The 19253-nt window shown below is 33.6% G+C and overlaps 1 protein-coding gene across 2 annotated transcripts; it reads right to left on the bottom strand.

The window, feature by feature from the left end:
- Positions 1-2976: 2976 nt before the first annotated feature.
- Positions 2977-11233, bottom strand: LOC115985647 (cellulose synthase A catalytic subunit 3 [UDP-forming]-like). Of its 2 annotated transcripts, none has more exons than XM_031108567.1 (15): positions 10867-11145; positions 10337-10491; positions 9716-9911; positions 9167-9387; positions 8952-9069; positions 8650-8857; positions 8031-8297; positions 7540-7885; positions 7306-7443; positions 6782-6907; positions 6479-6691; positions 6016-6280; positions 5504-5706; positions 4439-4789; positions 2977-3856 (listed from the first exon to the last, which is right to left on the bottom strand). In XM_031108567.1, exons 2-15 carry the CDS (start codon positions 10358-10360, stop codon positions 3272-3274), a joined length of 3261 nt encoding a protein of 1086 aa, XP_030964427.1. In that variant the 5' UTR covers positions 10361-10491; positions 10867-11145; the 3' UTR covers positions 2977-3271. The 2 variants fall into 2 exon arrangements, with proteins under 2 accessions (XP_030964427.1, XP_030964428.1); XM_031108568.1 differs by having other exon boundaries at positions 2993-3856; positions 10337-10499; positions 10867-11233.
- Positions 11234-19253: the final 8020 nt, after the last annotated feature.

Here is a 19253-nt window from a genome sequence, read left to right as displayed (position 1 = left end):
CACACTAACAAAACAAAAGTAAAAGTGAATATATGTTCATAGTTAAGTAATTTGTTTGAATCAAAGTGTCCTATCTTGGTCTATGTTGTGTTGTATTTGGTCAATTGTTGTACCTAGTTATACAGTTTAAAATCTAAGAATTTAACTTATATGGAACTTGCATCATATTTAAACAACACTAACACTACTAAAGTTTCCACAGTTCTCATTCTCCACTCTTTTTCCCCTAAAAATTCTATCAACCTTCTTCTCCACTCTTACTCCCCTCATAATTCTATCAACCATTTTTAACTCATGTGTGCCATACATTCTACAAACAACTATAAGGAACAACACTTGCAAATATTTATTTATTCTTTTTCTCTTACAAGGTAATCTACATTTCTTAAGTAATTACTTTTCTTTTTATAATATTCATGTTGATATGTTTTAGGGACATGGCTAAGCATGAAAATCTTGTTTTTAATAAATTATTTGTTCATGAAAATCTTGTTTTTGTATTATGTGTTTTGCAACATGAACTGATTTGTATGATATGTTTTAAATGATTTGTCCATGAATTCTTGCCTAAAATTTCATATAGCAAAAATATATTTCAAAATTGACATAAATTTTCCTTAAAGAAATGATTACTTTGTTAGCCTCTAATAAACATGTATGCTATAAGAAAACCCAAAAAAAAAAAAGGCTAGTATATGCTCATAAATCAAAAATCTAAGTTTTAGGTATAATAATAATGAAAATTGTATGATACTAGAAATATTTATCTATTATCGTATGAATGCATGAGAATACTATAATCTGTCTTGTTTTAGAAGAAGCAAAATGAAGAGTTACATAAAATAATTAACTTAACCCATAACAGATCCTTCTAAATGTTAATGTTATGGTAAGTTACTTAAAAAAAAAAAAAAACAAAACAAAAACAAAAAATAATTTTAACTGGTATGATGGACAATAATAAATTATTAGTGAACCAATCCTCTTTAATACAATTCTCTCAGCTCTAGCTATTTAAACATTGAATATTTAATGGCCCAAGCTCCATTTCGAATATATCCTACATTAAATGGTACAATGAGTTAAATCATGCAACATCAATTACTTATACTAGCTTGTAACCCCATACATATGCATGAATACACTTAAAGATATACAATAAAATGCATAATATAATTCTTTTTAAAATGGATGTCTCCCAAATCCAAAAGCAATATAGCTCCTCGTTAGTTGTGATTAGGAGTGTGCAACCAACCCACCAAAACCGACCCGACTCAACCCAACCTGCCGGGTTATTTTTAGGCCTTAGTGGGTTGGGTCAGGTTACAAAAAAAATTTTGATAGCGGGTTGGGTTGTGTTTGGGTCATAAAATTTCAAACCCGCCAAACCCAACCCGACCCACCCATATATTTAATATATATATATATATATATAATATATTATATAATTAATAAATTTTTTTAAATTAACCAGCTCTTCTTATCCTATATTAAAGTCAATTAGTTCACACAAACCCTAGTAAATTACTATTGTTGTTTAGTCATTAATGTTATTTGCCTTTAAGGAATTACATTGATACTAATCTTTGAGTTTTTTTAATATATTAATATTTATATTTTTTTTCAACTCAATTTAATAATTAAAAAAAAAATTGTCAAACCCATGGGTTCAACCCGACCCATGTGGGTTGGGTTGGGTTGGGTTGGGTTGAATTTTTTTTTACCAACCCAACCCGACCCATGCACACCCCTAATTGTGATTCTTTAATTCTTTATGATAAACTTTTATTAACAAAGAGACATCCTAAAATCCATTTACTCAACTTCGGATTCTGTGAGATTAAAAAAAAAATTCTTTATCATTTTATCCATGCACTTTCTACTACACTTGCCATTATTCTCCCCAAAAAAAAAAAAAAAAAAGAAGAAGAAAGAAGAGTAATTCTACTACACATAAACTACCATAATTTTTACCACAATTATATTACGTGTTAAATTATGACTGGTTATCTATCACTTTCACATAAACCTACAATTTTTTCTCCACCAATCACGTGGTCAATTACGGTGTATGATTTCTATCCAGTGTCCTATGACACTGGACCCATTGCGAGCATGACACATATCCATTTTTGGACACGTCATGATCGCAACTAATCCAATATATTGGAGGTACTAGACAAAAGCCACGCCCATACCATTTTATGTGGTCTTAAAATTTTTCATAACTTAATTTTCATCCCAAAAAAAAAAAAAAAAAAAACACAACTCGTTGATGATAACAATGTTTGAATAGGATTATGTAATATAGGAGGGGTTTTTTCTTTTGAAATGTCCACGAAGCTTTGGTCCTTTGGACCCCTTTTTAGCTCAAATAAATTTTAATTTTTTTTAAAAATAGTTCCTGTATTTGAAGGCCATATGGTTTGTGTACTTCGAACACGACTCATGAAATGGAACTAATAAACAATAATTGGACCTTGAATAAGGAAAGTCTTGCACAAACATGTACTGAATTCTACATCGAGTGTTCATTCGGTATATATTAATTATATTAACAATTATAAAGAGTCCTAATTGTAACTCGCCCAATCCTAAATTGCGTCGAAGGACCCAAAGGTAAATGTAGCATGCTACATATTGGCTCAAACATGCATGTGCCTTCAAGCAAGCACTCTGGGTATAGATTTTATTCAAACTTCTTGTCCATTGTTAACTCGTTATTTTAACCATGTAATAATATTATGTTTAGCAGAGGCAAGTTGTAACTTGGAACTTGCCACTGAGTAATAACCTTCCATAAAAGCATTCTCATTAGAGTTTGTCAATCCACCTTTTGCTTGGTGTTGGAAAGATTGTGCTTAATATAAAAGGAGCTGGGAACCACTTTGTTTTGGCCTATAAATAACACTGCACATATCAAGGCTATGAAAATACTCTCTAAGTATCAAACAAAAAGATACCGTGGGTAATGGATTGCATATAAACTTGTGGAATATATAATGAATAATTAATTGGTTCCAGAAGCAGTGTCCAATTTTTTTAGAATATACCAAAATAATACATAAAAATCACTCCTGTACCAACAAAATAATTTTCTTTGCCACCTATCATCTACACATAATGTAAACTTCACATAGACAAACAAGCTCAAAGACATAAAGTTAAAGCCAAAATATGAGACACTTACATATCTCCTTACCTCTGAAACTTGGCAAGGACAATAACTTAAAAAAAGAATTTTCAGTCTTCAAGTTGTGTTATTTTCCCTCTAGCAGTTGATTCCACACTGCGTAACATCTGGACCGGTAACTCTAGTGGTAAATGGATCTACTCGCACCCATAACAATGAGAAAATTGAAGCAAGGAGAATTGACCAGACGACAACAATGGTGGGTGTCCGGTTCTGGCGACCCATCAAACCTTTAAGGAAGGGATACAGATGGACAATCACCCAAAAGGCAAAGAAGAGCTTCCCAAAGAGAGGACCCCATGATTGGTAACCGCTGTTGATGGCATAGGAAATCCCTGCAACGACTCCAACCAAGTTTATGATAAGGAGAGTTGTTGGTGGGATGAGAAGGGTTGTCCACTTGAACAAGTACAATTCAGCGAAGTCTCCATCTTCATCTGATGCCTTGGATGTAACTGTGAAGTTGGTGTCAATACCAGCAAGTACTTTAAGCAAACCTTGGAAAACGGCAAAGAGATGGGCTGAAACACCACCAATAACCCAAAACTGCTCATTTCTCCACCACTCGTCAATTCCAACACCACTCCACCTCATCTCTAGGATACCGGTAGCAAAGATGGAAAGAAAGAGTGATATAAACCATATACTTGCAATGTTACTGATCTGCAAGTGGAATAAGCCAAGCAAAAAAATTTAGCAGATACTAAAGACCAGCATTTTGAGACAATATTCATAGCATACACAAACAGGAACAAGTAATTTTTTTCTTCTTCTCTCATGGAGAAAGTTTCCCCCAAGCACAAGAAAATACAGAACAGTTTTTATATTTCCATCTTTTATCTCTTTTTCACAACAAGAGAGGTGTCAATGGTGTTTTTACCGACTTTGCCTTGCTCATTCCCCTCCAAACCCTTTTATTTTGAAAACAAAAACTAGCAAGAAGCATGCGTTCCTTTCCAATATATACTGTAATTCCAGTAAATCCTACTATTCTTAATTAATGGATGCCATGCCAGGGTATTTATGAAATGTTAATTCATTATAGTGAATTTTTATCTGTTCACAATTTCATATTTTGAAGCAAAATCACAAACAACTCCCCAAATAACAAAACACTGTAAGCTCTTGTAGGATGCAGGGATTGCAGAGGGTGATGATAGGGAAAAGATTATTAAAAAAAAAGTGCCCTGTTAAGATAATAATGACAAGTATTGTACAGAAAATGAGTTTGGTTATATAACACACCTGTGGAATAATGAACTTGTTTGTAAGTAGACAGACAGCCGGCAAAGTACAATACATAAGAAGAGGAAGAGCAGTGATTGGATAGATGGTGGTGTTGATATATGCGAACCTCTCGAGCCATTTAAGCCTGCCATTATAACCGTACCAGATAGGGCAATGTCTACTGAGAAGAATTTCCACAGAACCTAAAGCCCATCGAAGCACTTGGTTCAAACGATCTGACAGATTAATAGGAGCAGACCCTTTAAAGGCTGGGCGCTTGGGCATGCAGTATATTGACCGCCAACCACGAGCATGCATCTTAAATCCTGTCAGAATATCTTCAGTAACAGAGCCATAAATCCATCCAATCTGCAGTTCAAGACACAAATATTGATTAGAGAGAATGAAATAAAACAGTAATTTACAAAAATTATCAAAAACCCGATCCACCATGTGCAGAAATGGGAAGACTGCACACATAGAAATGCACTCTATAAGCCACAATGTCTTGTTTGTCAATTAATAGATGGTTACTAGAGAAATTTCAAGGTAGGTAAGAGAGAGGATTGAAGGAGGGAAGAAAAAGGTTCAGTGTAACAAACTTTTATCAGCTTTCAAATTTCATTTAAAAGAAAAACCTGGTCCTGGTTGGGAGTGCCTTAGTGGTGGACGTTTCTTATTAGCTGATATGATGTGACAAGCAACAAGGAGTCCTTATAGATGTGGACAAATTCATTGTGTGGTGTGCACCAATCTTTAAACAAGTAACCTTGTACCTTACTCAAAGTTTAGGGAAGAAACTGCATACCAAATTTTAATTGCCAATAACTTGTAGTTGCCTTATACTACGAAAACTAAGGGTCTGGTTTATTTTTCTCCTTTTTCTAGGCATCTAATCATATCGTGATATTAAAAGTATGTATAACAGTATTTTACAAAAGTAGGTATTGTTCCTATTCCTTCCAGACACATACAAAAATGTTGCAAATCTCTAAAGCCAGAGGCATATTCTGCTTAAAGGACATCTTGGTAAATCAAAAGACTAATAACAAAGTTAAAGAAATAAATAACAAGAAATCATACCTCAGTTCCCCATTCTGATTTGTCCTCATAACCACAGCTGATGACATGAATAGCCTCTTTAAGAAGAGTTTCTGGTGTTGCAGATTGTGGAACACCACCATTCTCCATAAGTGTAGACGCAACAAAAACAGCAGACTGACCAAACCTTTTCTCCAGGCTCATTTGGGACATGAGTAGCGACTTTTCATCGTCAAATCCAGCACCTGAATTTAAAAAGAGTAAGAAAATGTTAGAATCAAATCTAAAAAAATTACGAGTTATAAGATGCCATGGATATTGTACAAATATAGTTTCATGAATGACAAAGTTGATTTTAGATCTTGTTTATGTATTAAGGTTTACCACTCAATAAGAAGCAATCATTCTCTCCTTTTAAACAAGTAAATGAGGAATTTATTACATTGTCAATAAATTCAAGATGACATGGAAGGATTTTGACTGGTTTATAATTTATTTTATAAAAAAAAAAAAAAAACCCAAAACAATAAAGAAATAATATTCAAACAATGTACCTTCCACACCCTCTTCTATATCCTCTAGACTGAAAATAGGCACAGTGGGGTCTACATTCTTGCTAGATTTCTTCTTGTCTGAACCCTTTTTACTAGACTTTGAACCCTTCTTTCTTGACCCACCACAAAGCGAAGATAAAAATCCAGCTTTCTTATGCTTAGGTTTGAGAGGTGGCTCATAACCATATAAAGCTGTTCTATTGAAGACGCATCCAGTACCCACATAAACAGGGCCTTGAATGCCATCCAGACCTCTCAAGTTGATCTGAAATTTAAGATGATAAATATATTATCAAAAGATGTTTAGCAAAAAGATAACAAATAATTTTGAACAAATATCAAATGTTTTGTCCAATCACAAGGACATCAAACACATCACACAAGTGAACACAATTAACATCATTCAATAACATCAGATAGACACAAAGAATCCATCGCTTAAATTGGAGGATGTTAGACTTACATCAAAGAAGACAGTATTTCGGTTGGCATATCGATCATTCCTATCAATACCATCAAACCTCTGTGGAAACTGAACGTAACAAACATGTTTTCCAAGGTTGGGATCCATTAGGAAACACATAGCTTCTCTCAAGGCCTTGCTGTTATTTATGTAGTGATCACAATCAAGATTCAACAAGAAAGGTCCATTGGTAAGCACTGCTGATACTCGAACCTGAAAGAGAGTATTGAACACTAGAGGTAAGATAAATGTAGAAATAAAGAGAATGCAAAAACTCTGGAATTCATATTTTTAACTACTCACAAGTGCATTCATAGCACCAGCCTTCTTGTGATGTTGAAAACCTGGACGCTTTTCACGAGAAACATAAACTAAACGTGGAAGCTCATTACCCTCAGCGTCAAGCCCTCCACTTTGGCCCAAGAAAACCTGCACATAATGAAATAGACAAAATCTTACTAAGTAAATGATACTCCTGCAAGAGAGAAGATAAACTTGTCTCCACTTTACACCCTAATTGGAAAAAAGATGGGTGGGGGGAAGAGAACGGTACTTCAAGGAAAAAATCTAAGCAGTTTGTTCTATGAACTTCAAGGAAAAGTTGCATCAAATAAGAAACACATTCAAACCATTACTGAATTCCAACAAGCAGTAGGCTGACAGTTTTAACCACAAGGAGTAGTATAGTCAGCTAGGAACCAGGCCTCATGAAGCAAAGGTCACTTGTTTGAACCTCCCTTCCCCACTCCCCTTGGGGCCAAAATTTACATATTAAAAACAAGTAACTTACAATGTTCAGCTTTAAAACAACATGAAGGAGAAGCTACCTGGATCATTCCTGGATGGTCTCTGGTGTTGTTTCCAGGCCATGGTGTACCGTCTTGCATAATCCATCCTTCTTCAGGAATCTTCTGTGCCTTTGCAACAAGCCCGTTAATACGGACTTTAAATTCTTCATATTCTCTCTGCATAATGAGACAAAGTAACATTAGAAGGATGCATCTATGTGCGGAAAATGGATTGGCAAGATACATCAGAAATTCAGGATGGTAAACCCTTACCTTCATAGCTCTACGATCTTTGACAAATGATGGTTGAACCTTATCTTTCAAGTAGTCAATCTTTTGTGCAAAGTACCATTCTGGAGCCCGAGGCTCAATGTTATATTTCTTGGAGAAAGGAACCCATTTCCGTGCAAATTCAGATGTCTCAGCCAAAGCTTCAAATGTCAACATAGCAGCACCATCATCAGACACATAGCAAGAGACCTTGTCAACTGGGTAGTCGACTGAGAGAATAGATAGCACAGTATTAGCTGTCACAAGAGGAGGCTCCTTCAATGGATCGACAGTACTGACAAATATGTCAACTGCAGCTAATTGTGATGGTTCTCCCTCACGATCATATCTGTAATGTATATTCCTTTGGAATTAAAACTTTATATATAATATGAAAACATCAAATTGAAATGACACAGTTACTTGAGACACATTAATGCAGGCTTAATCGCTAAGTACAATAAATGAATGTATACAGCAAAAGATATTCTCACCTCAGAGCAAGCCTGTCAAGATATGTTTCACGGTTTACAGGCAGCCACTTGGGGAACTGATCCAATATCCAGGACATTGCAAACCAAATCTCACAAATCACAGATATTAACCACAGAGCATAGGCATTGGGCACAGGATTTGTTATTCGATAGTGCAAAAAAATGGAGAGAATAATGAGCCGCAGAACAATGACCATCCTATAAGGGTTTATCCTAGAAGATGGAATAGAAACCTTTCTTGAGAGGGGCTGCCGAGCTTCATCATTCCTGCAAAACAAAACCATACATAGCATTAACTGCAGCCCTTTTCTATATTGAACTTAAGAAACAAGCGATAATAACAGAAATTAGACTTGGGAAAACCGACTCCATAGCTATAATTAGTTTACTTTTAGAACTCTATTTGCAATTATTGCTAATACCCAAGGTTGTCCCGTAAAATGGAATCATCATCTTTTGAGATTTTAGAAGTTGTCCAATAGCAATAAAGCTGATGTAAACAAAGCAAAACACAAAGTTTTGAACTAGCTACAAAGTACCAACAATTACAAAGAATAAAGCCTCAATAAAATCTGAAAGAGCACCCAACAGTCTGTATTTCAATCAAGAGGGAACGTACAGTAAAGAGTCATCCACAAGCACATCGGTGCTGGCATCAATATCACGGTTATCACCAGCACCCCTTTCAGAATTGGCTTGGCCAGTGCTCATTGGAACAACATTCTTTTCCTGCTTCATCTTCCAGCCATCAACTCTTTCTTTCCAGGCTACATTTCCTAATCCTGGTGAACCAAATTCCCTTACCGGATCCACAACCCTAATATTAGCTGCAGAAAAAGTATAATCAAGAATTTCAAATCAATATCTGATAGCAGCAACTAAACACGGGGTACATAGTACATGCAAAGGATAGAGACATACGCGATTGATTAACATCAGATGAATAAGGGAGAGGATGGATACGCTTCCCGCCACCACCAACTCCAGGAGATGCCATAGAAAGACGCTCAGGTGATGCAGCAGACAATTCTCCAGAAACCTACCATTGGCTGGAAGATTAATTACACTTCAAATGTATCCTAGAGAGAGAGAAGAGAACAGCATATCATAAGAACTCTTTATCATAACTGAATTACCTCTGTTCCATTGGTGAGCAAAGGAATGTGGTTGTGAGAAACCTCTTTATCATAACTGGGAGCCCCTACATCCTCCCCCCGTCCATATGTCATATGCCAGCTCAACATGCGCTCTGCAATCTTTTGCTTTTGGTTTTGATCTTCCAAATTGTAATTGAAGTCACTGCCACCATCATCAGCATCAGCATCCTCTTCTCTATCCCCGAGAATTGCAGGACTACCTAAAATCAACAAGATAAATGGCAACAATTAAACAGTCAGAATATAGTGATCAGAAGATATCCACTGCTTTTCAAATATTGATAATGTCACCAGCAATACCAATTAAGTTAATTTTTTTGCATTTGTATTTGCAGTTTCACTAAGTTCACAGACAATTTCAAAGATTAGCAGATGACACACCTAAACTAGTTGGGTGCAGTTAACTTTGCAGGGGTGGGGGGGATGGGATCATAATCTTTTACAATAACACAACTTTTTCAAACTCATGTTCTTTCCCATGTTTCCTAGTGTGTGGAAATTTTTTCAGTTATTTAATATCTAACTTACCTTTGTGTCTTTTGTATCGGGTTTTGCACTGAGGGCAAGACTGATTCCCATCCTTCCTCTCGTACTCATAGCAAGGTCTGCAAACAGGAAATGCGCAAACATCGCAGGCAATGAATGGCTCACCATCTACAGTCTTCCCAACATTATCGCCACAGATCTGGCAGACTTGTCCACCCAGGGTCTTTGAGGACTTTGCCTGAGTTATCACATTAAAAGACATTCCAATCAACAATTAGATACTGATCACATCAATTTGAATCAATCAACAGAATAATATAAGCTTAACATCAGAAGGAAACTAAAAAGACACAGGCAGAGGTCAAATTTCAGTCTCTAAACGAATTCTATGCCCCATCTGGTTGGTGAACAAATGTAGAATAGAGAAATGAAGAAACTAAAGAAACTTTTACATTCTTCATTAAATGGATCATTACAATTTCCACACAACTGAGACTAGTGCAACTACGTTACTAAGTTGGTGGGCAAGAGATTTCATAGCTTGAAAACCAAAACAACACCAGAATTTAATTTTCAACATGTGACCATCTCATTTTCTCAGTTATCTCATCAACAAAACAGAGCACAGATTGCAAATTAGAGCTAAAGTTCTCTGACACTCACCGCAGTTTCTCCTTCTGATTCCATTGGCACCAGCTTCTCTTTGCCCAGATGTGAACAATGGATCAAGCAGATTCCTCAATCTCAACAAGATCTAATGCATACCTCAGAGCTCAATGCTTCAAAAACACGCCTCTTTCTCAAATCAAAGCCCAGATCTGCACAACTGTGAATCAGATTACCCTATTCAACAAGCATTCTCTACAGTCATCAATTGCTTATGTAATTACAAAAATTCCAAATCTTTATTCTCAGTTTGGTTGCTAAGAAAAATGTGGGAAAAAAATTTTACAATCTTTGAGCCTCCACAAGACTGTGACCTGAGGAAACAAAGTGTTTTTACTCAACCAACCTAGTACAGCTCACTCTTTTCCTCGGTTTTCTCAGCAACCAAACAGAGTGTCTATCAGTAAAATCAGCAAACTACACAGTCAAGTAGTCAACAACACATAAAATCTTAATTCAAATGCAATTGTTACAACAAACCCAGATGCCAATTTTCAATTTTCTCAACAACAAAACACTAAACTTACCTCAAACCAAATCGATCAGACTGAATTTTCAATGAAAACCCAATTGAATTCCTTGCCCCAAACAGCCAAAATCTCCACCAGATCTCAAAACCAAGAGACACCCAGATGGAAAAACTGGGAGAAAATGAAGCCCAAGAGAGAAAGATTTGAGCTTGATGGACTTAGAGGTCGATCTGACCCAAGTAAACCAAGCAATGCTAATATGCTATCCTATGCTATGCCCAGCTGTCTCAGTGTGTGTGTGTCTCTCTCTCTCTTTGTGTGTTCGGCTCAAACAGTGAGTGTATAGCTGTTAAATGGTTATATATATATAATAATGAAAAAAATGACTTCAAGAGGACGAAAGGGACACAACAACTACAACTACAAGCTTGGACTCACCGACACTCTCTCTTTCTGTGTTGTTTAGAGAGAGAGAGAGAGAGAGAGATTATTGGGTGAACAAAACACAGATCATACACACTCCAATCATTTGAGCCTCTAAAATTATCTACTGTCTGAGATAAAAAAAAATAAAAATAGAAATTATCTACTATTGTCTCTTTTTTCGTTTTGGTAAAAATAAAAATGGAAACTTTATCACAATGAAAATATATCATTTGCTATACTTATAAATTTTTTTTTTCTTTGGAAAATATAAAAATATTGGTATATTAAAAAAATTAGACTTTAAAAAGTTGTCTATTCTATTTATAAGATTAATCAACAAAAAAAAAATCAAACAAGCACTAAGTATACCAAGAAAAAAAAAAAAGAGGAATTTTACAATATCTATATAAATTTGGGTATGGTAATCCAAAAGTAAATTTGTTGTATTTGACTCAAATTTCATTGAGTAGCAACTTCAAAGTTTTTAAAAATACTTTATTTTATTTTTCCTTATTATTTTGATATGATCAAATAGAGTTTATATTAAATCCAATGATAGATTTAGATTATACCATGTCACAATAAAAACTTGTGTTTTTTTTTCCTTTTAATTTTCATTTTGTTGCCATTTTAAGAAACATGGCAGTAACTTTAACTTTCATTAGTAACTTATGTTATAATAAAGAGTAACTCTTCCATGTGCGTTGCTATCATAGACACGTCCTTTAAAAATTTTGAGGTACCATAGAAAGCCCCCAAAATAAAATAATGCCAAAATTTTCCTCAAAAAACTTTGGAGTATTCCTTTTATCTTTGGTAGAATAATTGGGGTATTCATGTCTAACCTTATATGACCAATTGACCATGTTCAATGTATTTTGATCATTAAAATTAAGTCAAATTAAGCAATTCATGACTATTAAATAAATCATTAGTTAAAATAAATGGATACCCCCATATGATTATAGTATTAGCTATGACCACATTCATCTGTTTTTAAGTGTTTTAGTCTTTATAATTCATGTTAAGATAAATGAAATATTAAGATTATGACACTTTAAATAAGCAATTCTAATCATAGCTAATACCGTAACCTTAAATTACAGTACAAGGACCCCCCCCTGCCGCCAAAAAAAAAAACCATATATACATAGAATTATTTGGGGGAAAACTATGCTTGAAAATAAAATATTAAGATTGAAAATTGGAAAATTAAAACCAAAAGTTTACTATTTAGTTAGGGGTTTGACTATCCTTGAATTGAAATAAGCAAGTCTAATCATTTCCAATACCATACCCAAATGGTTAATATATGTGTGTATATATAAATATCTTTTATTGTTTTAAATTTATTTTTATTATATTTGCAAATGAGAATTTGGGAAAGGTATGAGGTTAGGCAGATTTTTGATTTAGGAAGTGAAATGTCTTTGTAAAAGACATCTTCAAAAGGAGAAACAAATAAATAAATACAACCAGGCAAATTGAGTTGCTTTAGTTTAGTTTATCAATCTAATGAAATATATAAAAGTTAGAGTCACAAAACATAGATCTATTGATCTAATAAATTATTAACAATATTACTAAATAATTGCAATCATGGCATATATTATATGCTAAAAGCATAAGTGGTTGAATCATTGACATATTAAAGTATCATGTACCCAATGAAAAAGGTTGAACAATATCGATTAAAAAAGGGGAAAAGAAAGAAAGAAAAGAAAAAGGTTGAATAATATTGATTTTAGTTACTGACCACGTTTTAATCATTTTGCAAAAGAAAAAGTCAAAAACCATTGAAATTAAAAGCTCATCTGGTTTTCCGTCGTTCCGTGTAATTTCATGGAATGTTTAGTCCAATAATTATTTCCCTAAAAAAATTAATTAATTTTTTATTTTTAGGGATAGTCCAATAAATTTTCAAATCTCTGTTTTTCTCTGTCTGGGTGGATTCATTCGTCTTTATAGTTCTACAATAAAGAGAAAAAGGAGTTGATTGAGATTGTTAGGAAATTAGATGGGTTGCCTCACTAATTGAGAGAATTTGTAACCTCAAATTTATAAAGAGGACTTTGAATTGTGATTTATAACATGCTTAAATGCATTTAATTTGAGAGAATTTGTAATTTTTTAGACTTCAAATATTTGTTCACTTTATTTTTTAACTGTAACGCTCGGTTTATTTTGATGAAAAATTTTGTGTGAAAATAGTTTTTTTACATTTTTCAGTATTTTGTAGTATCAGAAAAAATAAATGTAAGGAAAACTATTTTTAGTCAATAAAAAAGTTTAATTATTTTTTATTTTTTAAAACAACTCTATTTTACCGCTAGTTTTATATATATATATATATATATATATATAAAATTTGAAATCTATGACGTCTACTTCTGATAATTGCCATATTTATCATTAAACCAAGATACCAATCGGTTTATTTCATAACATGCAAAATAAAATAAGTTAAGAAATTGTTACCATCAAATATTAAAAAAAAAATGGGATTGTTATATGGAAAATATATTTTTTTAAATAACTCATTTTCTAAAAAACACTAACTTCGAAAGGCATAAGTAAACTATTGAAAAAAATCTTTTTACCACTTGTTAAGAAAAGAATATACAATTCGTTATCCATTGAAAGCAATGGCTGATTTTAGCCAAATGGATAAAGTGTATCACATCAAAAGGAACTCACCCTAGTCCTGAACCTGCAAATATGACCATGATAATGAGGCTTGGAAAAGTAATGTCTACCGACTGAGTTAATATGAGGCAAACCAGTATCCACTGAACTATAGTACCTGCAGCTCTCTATCGTTTTCGTTTTTATTTTATTGCTTAGCTAGATTTTGATATATATATATATATATTGGGTGGTCTTAGCTTTTCTTGATTGAAATGTCTTTCTCTTTTGTTATATCTTCTTCTGCAGATGAATGTCACATTCATGTGGTCATATAATTAAGTAACTACTACAGCCCCACCATTTTGTTTAGATTATTGATTCACCAACTCCATGTCTCAATTATATAAAAAAACAAATTTGTTGAAATAAATAATCTACCAAACCATTTCAATTACAAGGAGGGTTCAACAACAACATATAATTGTGGAAAAAATAGCATTGGAAATGATTTTCAAGAGATTTTTTTTTTCTTTATAGAAAGATGGAAGTATAATATAATTTACTCCACATGAGCTTTATTTCACTTTTTAAAATAATAAGTAAATAAATAAATATATCAGATTCTTCTTAAAAAAATAATATAAATATAACTGATATTATTTTATTGATTGTTGTAAATCTTAATGTAAAATCCCCTTTGGAAAATCTACACATCATTTGCTGAAGGACAATTCCACAACACATGTGCAATAGTCTCAGGTTCTTGAGTGCAAATTGGACAATAGCCATCAAATAATATTTTCCTTTTTGCTAAATTGATCTTTGTGAACAACATGTTCATAGGATAAAGTTTGTTAAGACTATAACTCCGTTCAATATTTTTTATTGGATTTGAATTTTGACAAAAACCCACTATTCGATTACATTTTCTTCTTATATTCTTTATATTTGCAAAAATTTTAAAATATCAAAAATCAATAGTTACGTCATCAATTAAACGTTTTTATATTTTAAAATTATGTTTAAAAAATAAATTTATAGATCAAATAGTAAATAACATTCAATTAATATGAAAATTGCACATGTATGTTGAAAACATAAAAAATATGCAATCCAACTATTAAATCTTCAAGCTATATTGTCGTGTTAATTTTTTTAATAGAACCTGTAGCCTTAAGCTGTAACTAAGTTTGTAGTCCAACTTTATACATATCCATATAAGCTCTCCACGAGAAATTTTTAACTTTAGGAGTAACCTGTAAGATCCATATGCTAGCTAGAATTTCTTCAATTCTGTAGCGTCTTTGGCACTGGACTACACGTTACTCTAAGAAGAAAAGTATGCTTATATTACACTCAAAAGTACCTTAGTCTTGGTACATAGTACTACATATAATTATGTCTTGAGCATTAATGCATTATGATAGATTAGGGAAATTTTTTGAACCAAAGCCATTTATGAGTTATGATATTGCTTAAAATTTGTTCCATAAGCGGATAAGCCCATTTCATATTTTTGGCTGCTCTTCATTTAACTCGGAAAACCATAGTCACATCATGTATTACATCTAAAATTGTTATTTAAAGTCATAATTTTAAATTTGAAAAAACGTGACTTAAATAGGTCATTCATCATCCATCCATCAACGGATGGCTTGTTTAACCTTGCTTAAGCAAGCAATCATCCCAAAATAGGTCATTCCATTGTGCTTTCACTTTCTATTTGTGCGTATACAATATATGTTTGTCTATATTTTATGTATATGTCTATACATATGTTTATTAAAAGGATAAAAAAATACCATTAGTCACTAAACTTTAACCAATTAAAGATTTTAGTCCCAATGGTTTAAGTGATTGCTTTTATTCTTAAGTAAAAAACTTCAATATCTAACAAACTTAAAGCGATTTGTTGTAGTCCCCAACGTGTCTAATAGAGTGATAATGTTTTAGTTATTAGTTTGTCCACATCATTTAGGAGACTAAAAGCATTGCTTAAATTTCCAATACACAATTAGTTTATGGACTAAATAGGCACCAACAATGTATTCAAGCATTATATGAGAAAAATGGAGAAAACAATGGGTTTTAAAAAATCACATAACCAAATTTGGGATTCCAATGTTTATTGAATTTGATTGCCACGTGTCCAAGGTTTTTATTAGAACTTTGTGTAGAGCAGTAGAGCTGCTTGTTGTTGGGCTTCCCAGTGACCTTGATTGATCAATCTTAATTTTAACAATTTCCATATTATGGTGAATTAATTACATGGTATTCCCCCAATTTTTTTTATTAAAACATAATATTTTTCCATTCATTTTTACTCATTCTTCTTCTCTTAATATATTTTCTTAATTATTTTTTTCTTCTGCAGTATATTATATGGAGTTTTGAAATTCCTTGTTTCACGGTAGACTAAAGGCAAGGAGGTGAATTCACACTAATCCAACATATGCACTTATTAAAACAAATCCGTAAAATCCTGTTCCATTTTCGAATACTTAAATTTTAATAATAACAGTTTTGGTAACTGATGTTTCAAATTTTCCTTTTTAATTTTGTCCATTTTGTGTATTTTAGTGAGATTCTTATGGCTAATATTATACACAAGAGAAAAAGAACAAAGAGTGGAGGAAGAGCTTATCAAAGGATGGGGAAAGGAGAGAATTGATGGGTTTTTTTAAAAAAAAAAATAATAATAAGAATCGACATTTGATGAATTGGTATATAGGTAATATATGTTACTATGTTTACAAAAAAAAAAAAAAAAAGTGCAGAGCCTTAAAAAAGAAGCAATATTTATATATATAAAGTATAAACAAGCTTAAATTAATGTATAAACATAAATGTTATTCTACTACAAGATTTCATTTGTATCGTTGATGTTGTTTGTCAGTTGAGATTTGAATAAATTATTCCTTCCTACCTTATTTAGTAAAAAAAAAAAAAAATCCTCAAAAGGAATTAAAAAACACACTAGCAATTTTTTTTTTTAAAGGTATTCATGTTTTGTTATCTTATATTATTATCTTTTATATTTTTTATAAATTAACTAGAATATTCAATGTTATAAGTTTAAATGAGTTTTTTTTTTTTTTTTTTTTTTTGAGAAATAGGGTTGTGATTTTTATTAAGTTGAAGGTAAATCTGCCTGATACATTTCAAAGAAAAGGGACGGAATATCCTCTATCCAAACAGAAAAACCTGTGACATGCCGTGCATGCCTAGCAAGGTTATGAGCTACACTATTTCCTTCTCTACCAACATGCTGAAATTTTACATGATTAAGCCGATTAGCCAAGTCATTTGCCTCTTTTATGAGAAAGCCGAATGGCACAAAGTTTGGCACCTGATCCGTTAGGCCTCTGATGACCATGCTGGAGTCGCCTTCAAAAATAATCCTATCAAGACCAATTTTTGCAGCAAGTTCTACTGCCCGTGTGGTTGCCAGTGCTTCCATCTCCACCATTGAGCTGGCCAACTAAACATTCTGAGCTTAAGCAGCCATTGCAAGACCTTGGCTGTCACAGATTATCACCTTGAGACCTGCTCTGCCAACATCTTCGAAGATTGCCGCATCAAAGTTAGCTTTATACTAGTTCGAAGGAGGTGGAGACCATCTTGCACATTGTCTGGTTGTAGGTGCTGCCGTAGTATGCCTTAGTTGTGCGGTCTGGTATTCTAATAATGCCTCATACGCTTGCTGCACTATCAGATTTAGAGAGAATCCCGGTGGAGCTGTTGTGACTCTGTTTCTTTGGTACCAAATTGTCCAAATCTTCATAACAAACAACTTAGCACTACACCCTGACTCAAAAATATGGGTGATTAGATGGGTAAAATCATGGAAGACTTTTTGACCTCTAAAGCTCCATCGGGGGTCTTCGTTCCACACCTATGCAAGGGTCGAGCAAGACCATAAAGCATGGATAACATCCTCATTGTGTTGGGCACAGAGAGCACTTTGAATCTTCCACCACGTAGCGGTGCTTTAGGTTATTCAAAGTTGGAATAGCATTTTTGCAAGCCCTCCAAAGAAAGTTTCTGATCTTACACAGCACTAATAAACTCCATATTTTCTTCCAAAGTGGTTTCATCAGCTTGGCTTGGGAAGGGGGCTGCGAGTTCACCATATTAGCTTCGGTTTTGAGAAAATAATACCCTGACTTAGTAGTGTACTAGCCGGAATGAACATAAGGCTAAAAGAGAGAGTCCTCTGAGGCGGTTCAGGTTAGTGGGATTTGTGCAATCTGATCTGCTTCCATCTGGTTGAAAAGGTTAGGCAGCAATTGAATATTCCATTGGCGGGTTGAGGGATTAATTAGAGAAATCACCGTGGCATTTTGTAGTTCAACTGTGAGTGGACTTTGGAGGCTTGGGCTTTGCAAAGAAGGCAGCCATTTATCCCCCCAAAGCTTAATTGATTCTCCATTGCCCACTCTCCACTTTGCTTCTCACCTTATAACCTCCCTACCTTTCAAAATACTCCTCCAAGCATACGACCCTCCATAGCCCTCCTTGGCTTCCATAATAGAACAGTTTGGAAAGAACTTGGACTTAAACACTTTGTAAAACAAAGAATTTGTGTTGTGCAGCAACCTCCACGTTTGTTTGGCTAAAAGAGTATCATTAAATAATGACAATTCCTTGAACCCCAAGCCACCTTCGGATTTTGGTTCACACATTTTTTCCCACTTAACCCAATGAATTTTCCTACATTCTCCTCTTTGTCCCCACCAAAAGCCACGAATAAGTTTTTCAATTTCATTACAAAGGTCTAGTGGAAGCTTGAAACAACACATGGTATATGTTAGGATAGCTTGGACCACCACCTTAATCAAAACTTCTTGCCCCGCTTGTGATAGAAGACTTTCTTCCCATCCTTGAAGCTTCCTCCAAACCCTCTCCTTAACGTAATCAAAACTTGCCCTTTTACTCTTTCCTACAAATGAAGGCAACCCCAAGTACTTTTCATACTGCACAATTTCCGAAACCCCCAAAGCTTCTTTGATTTCAGTCCTTATATCTGAAGTGGTAGATTTGCTAAAGAAGATTGATGTTTTGCCTCTATTTCTTTGTTGCCCGTACATGCTTTCATAGGAGGCAAGAAGATCGAGCAGCTTAAATGAGTTGGTATAGACAATTGATATGTAATAATGATTTTTTTCTTTAAATGTTTAACAAATAAAAAGTTAATACTGAGTGTTACCTTGAAGAATAGTAACCAATTTTCACTTTGCATACTCCATCCCTATTAAATTTGTGTTTGGGGATATAATTTAAGGCTTTTCCTATATTATTGCTACAATTTATCTTCATCATAGTATATATTTTAAATTGTGTCACTTTGTTTCAAATAACCAAATCCCTTTTATTTATCAAAAGTTGCA

The sequence above is a fragment of the Quercus lobata genome, chromosome 4, assembly GCF_001633185.2.
Source record: "Quercus lobata isolate SW786 chromosome 4, ValleyOak3.0 Primary Assembly, whole genome shotgun sequence".
Classification (NCBI taxonomy): Eukaryota; Viridiplantae; Streptophyta; class Magnoliopsida; order Fagales; family Fagaceae; genus Quercus; species Quercus lobata.
This window is presented reverse-complemented; position numbering and strand designations above follow the sequence as displayed.

What these genes read in the sequence shown, in the direction of transcription:
- LOC115985647 (XM_031108568.1), bottom strand. Translation starts at nt 10,360, where the DNA reads ATGGAATCAGAAGGAGAAACTGCG. An exon ending in AATCAGAAGGAGAAACTGCG is followed by an intron (nt 9,912 to 10,336) that starts GTGAGTGTCAGA and finishes GTGATAACTCAG; the next exon opens with GCAAAGTCCTCAAAGACCCT. An exon ending in CTTGTGGATGACTCTTTACT is followed by an intron (nt 8,298 to 8,649) that starts GTACGTTCCCTC and finishes TTTGTTTTGCAG; the next exon opens with GAATGATGAAGCTCGGCAGC.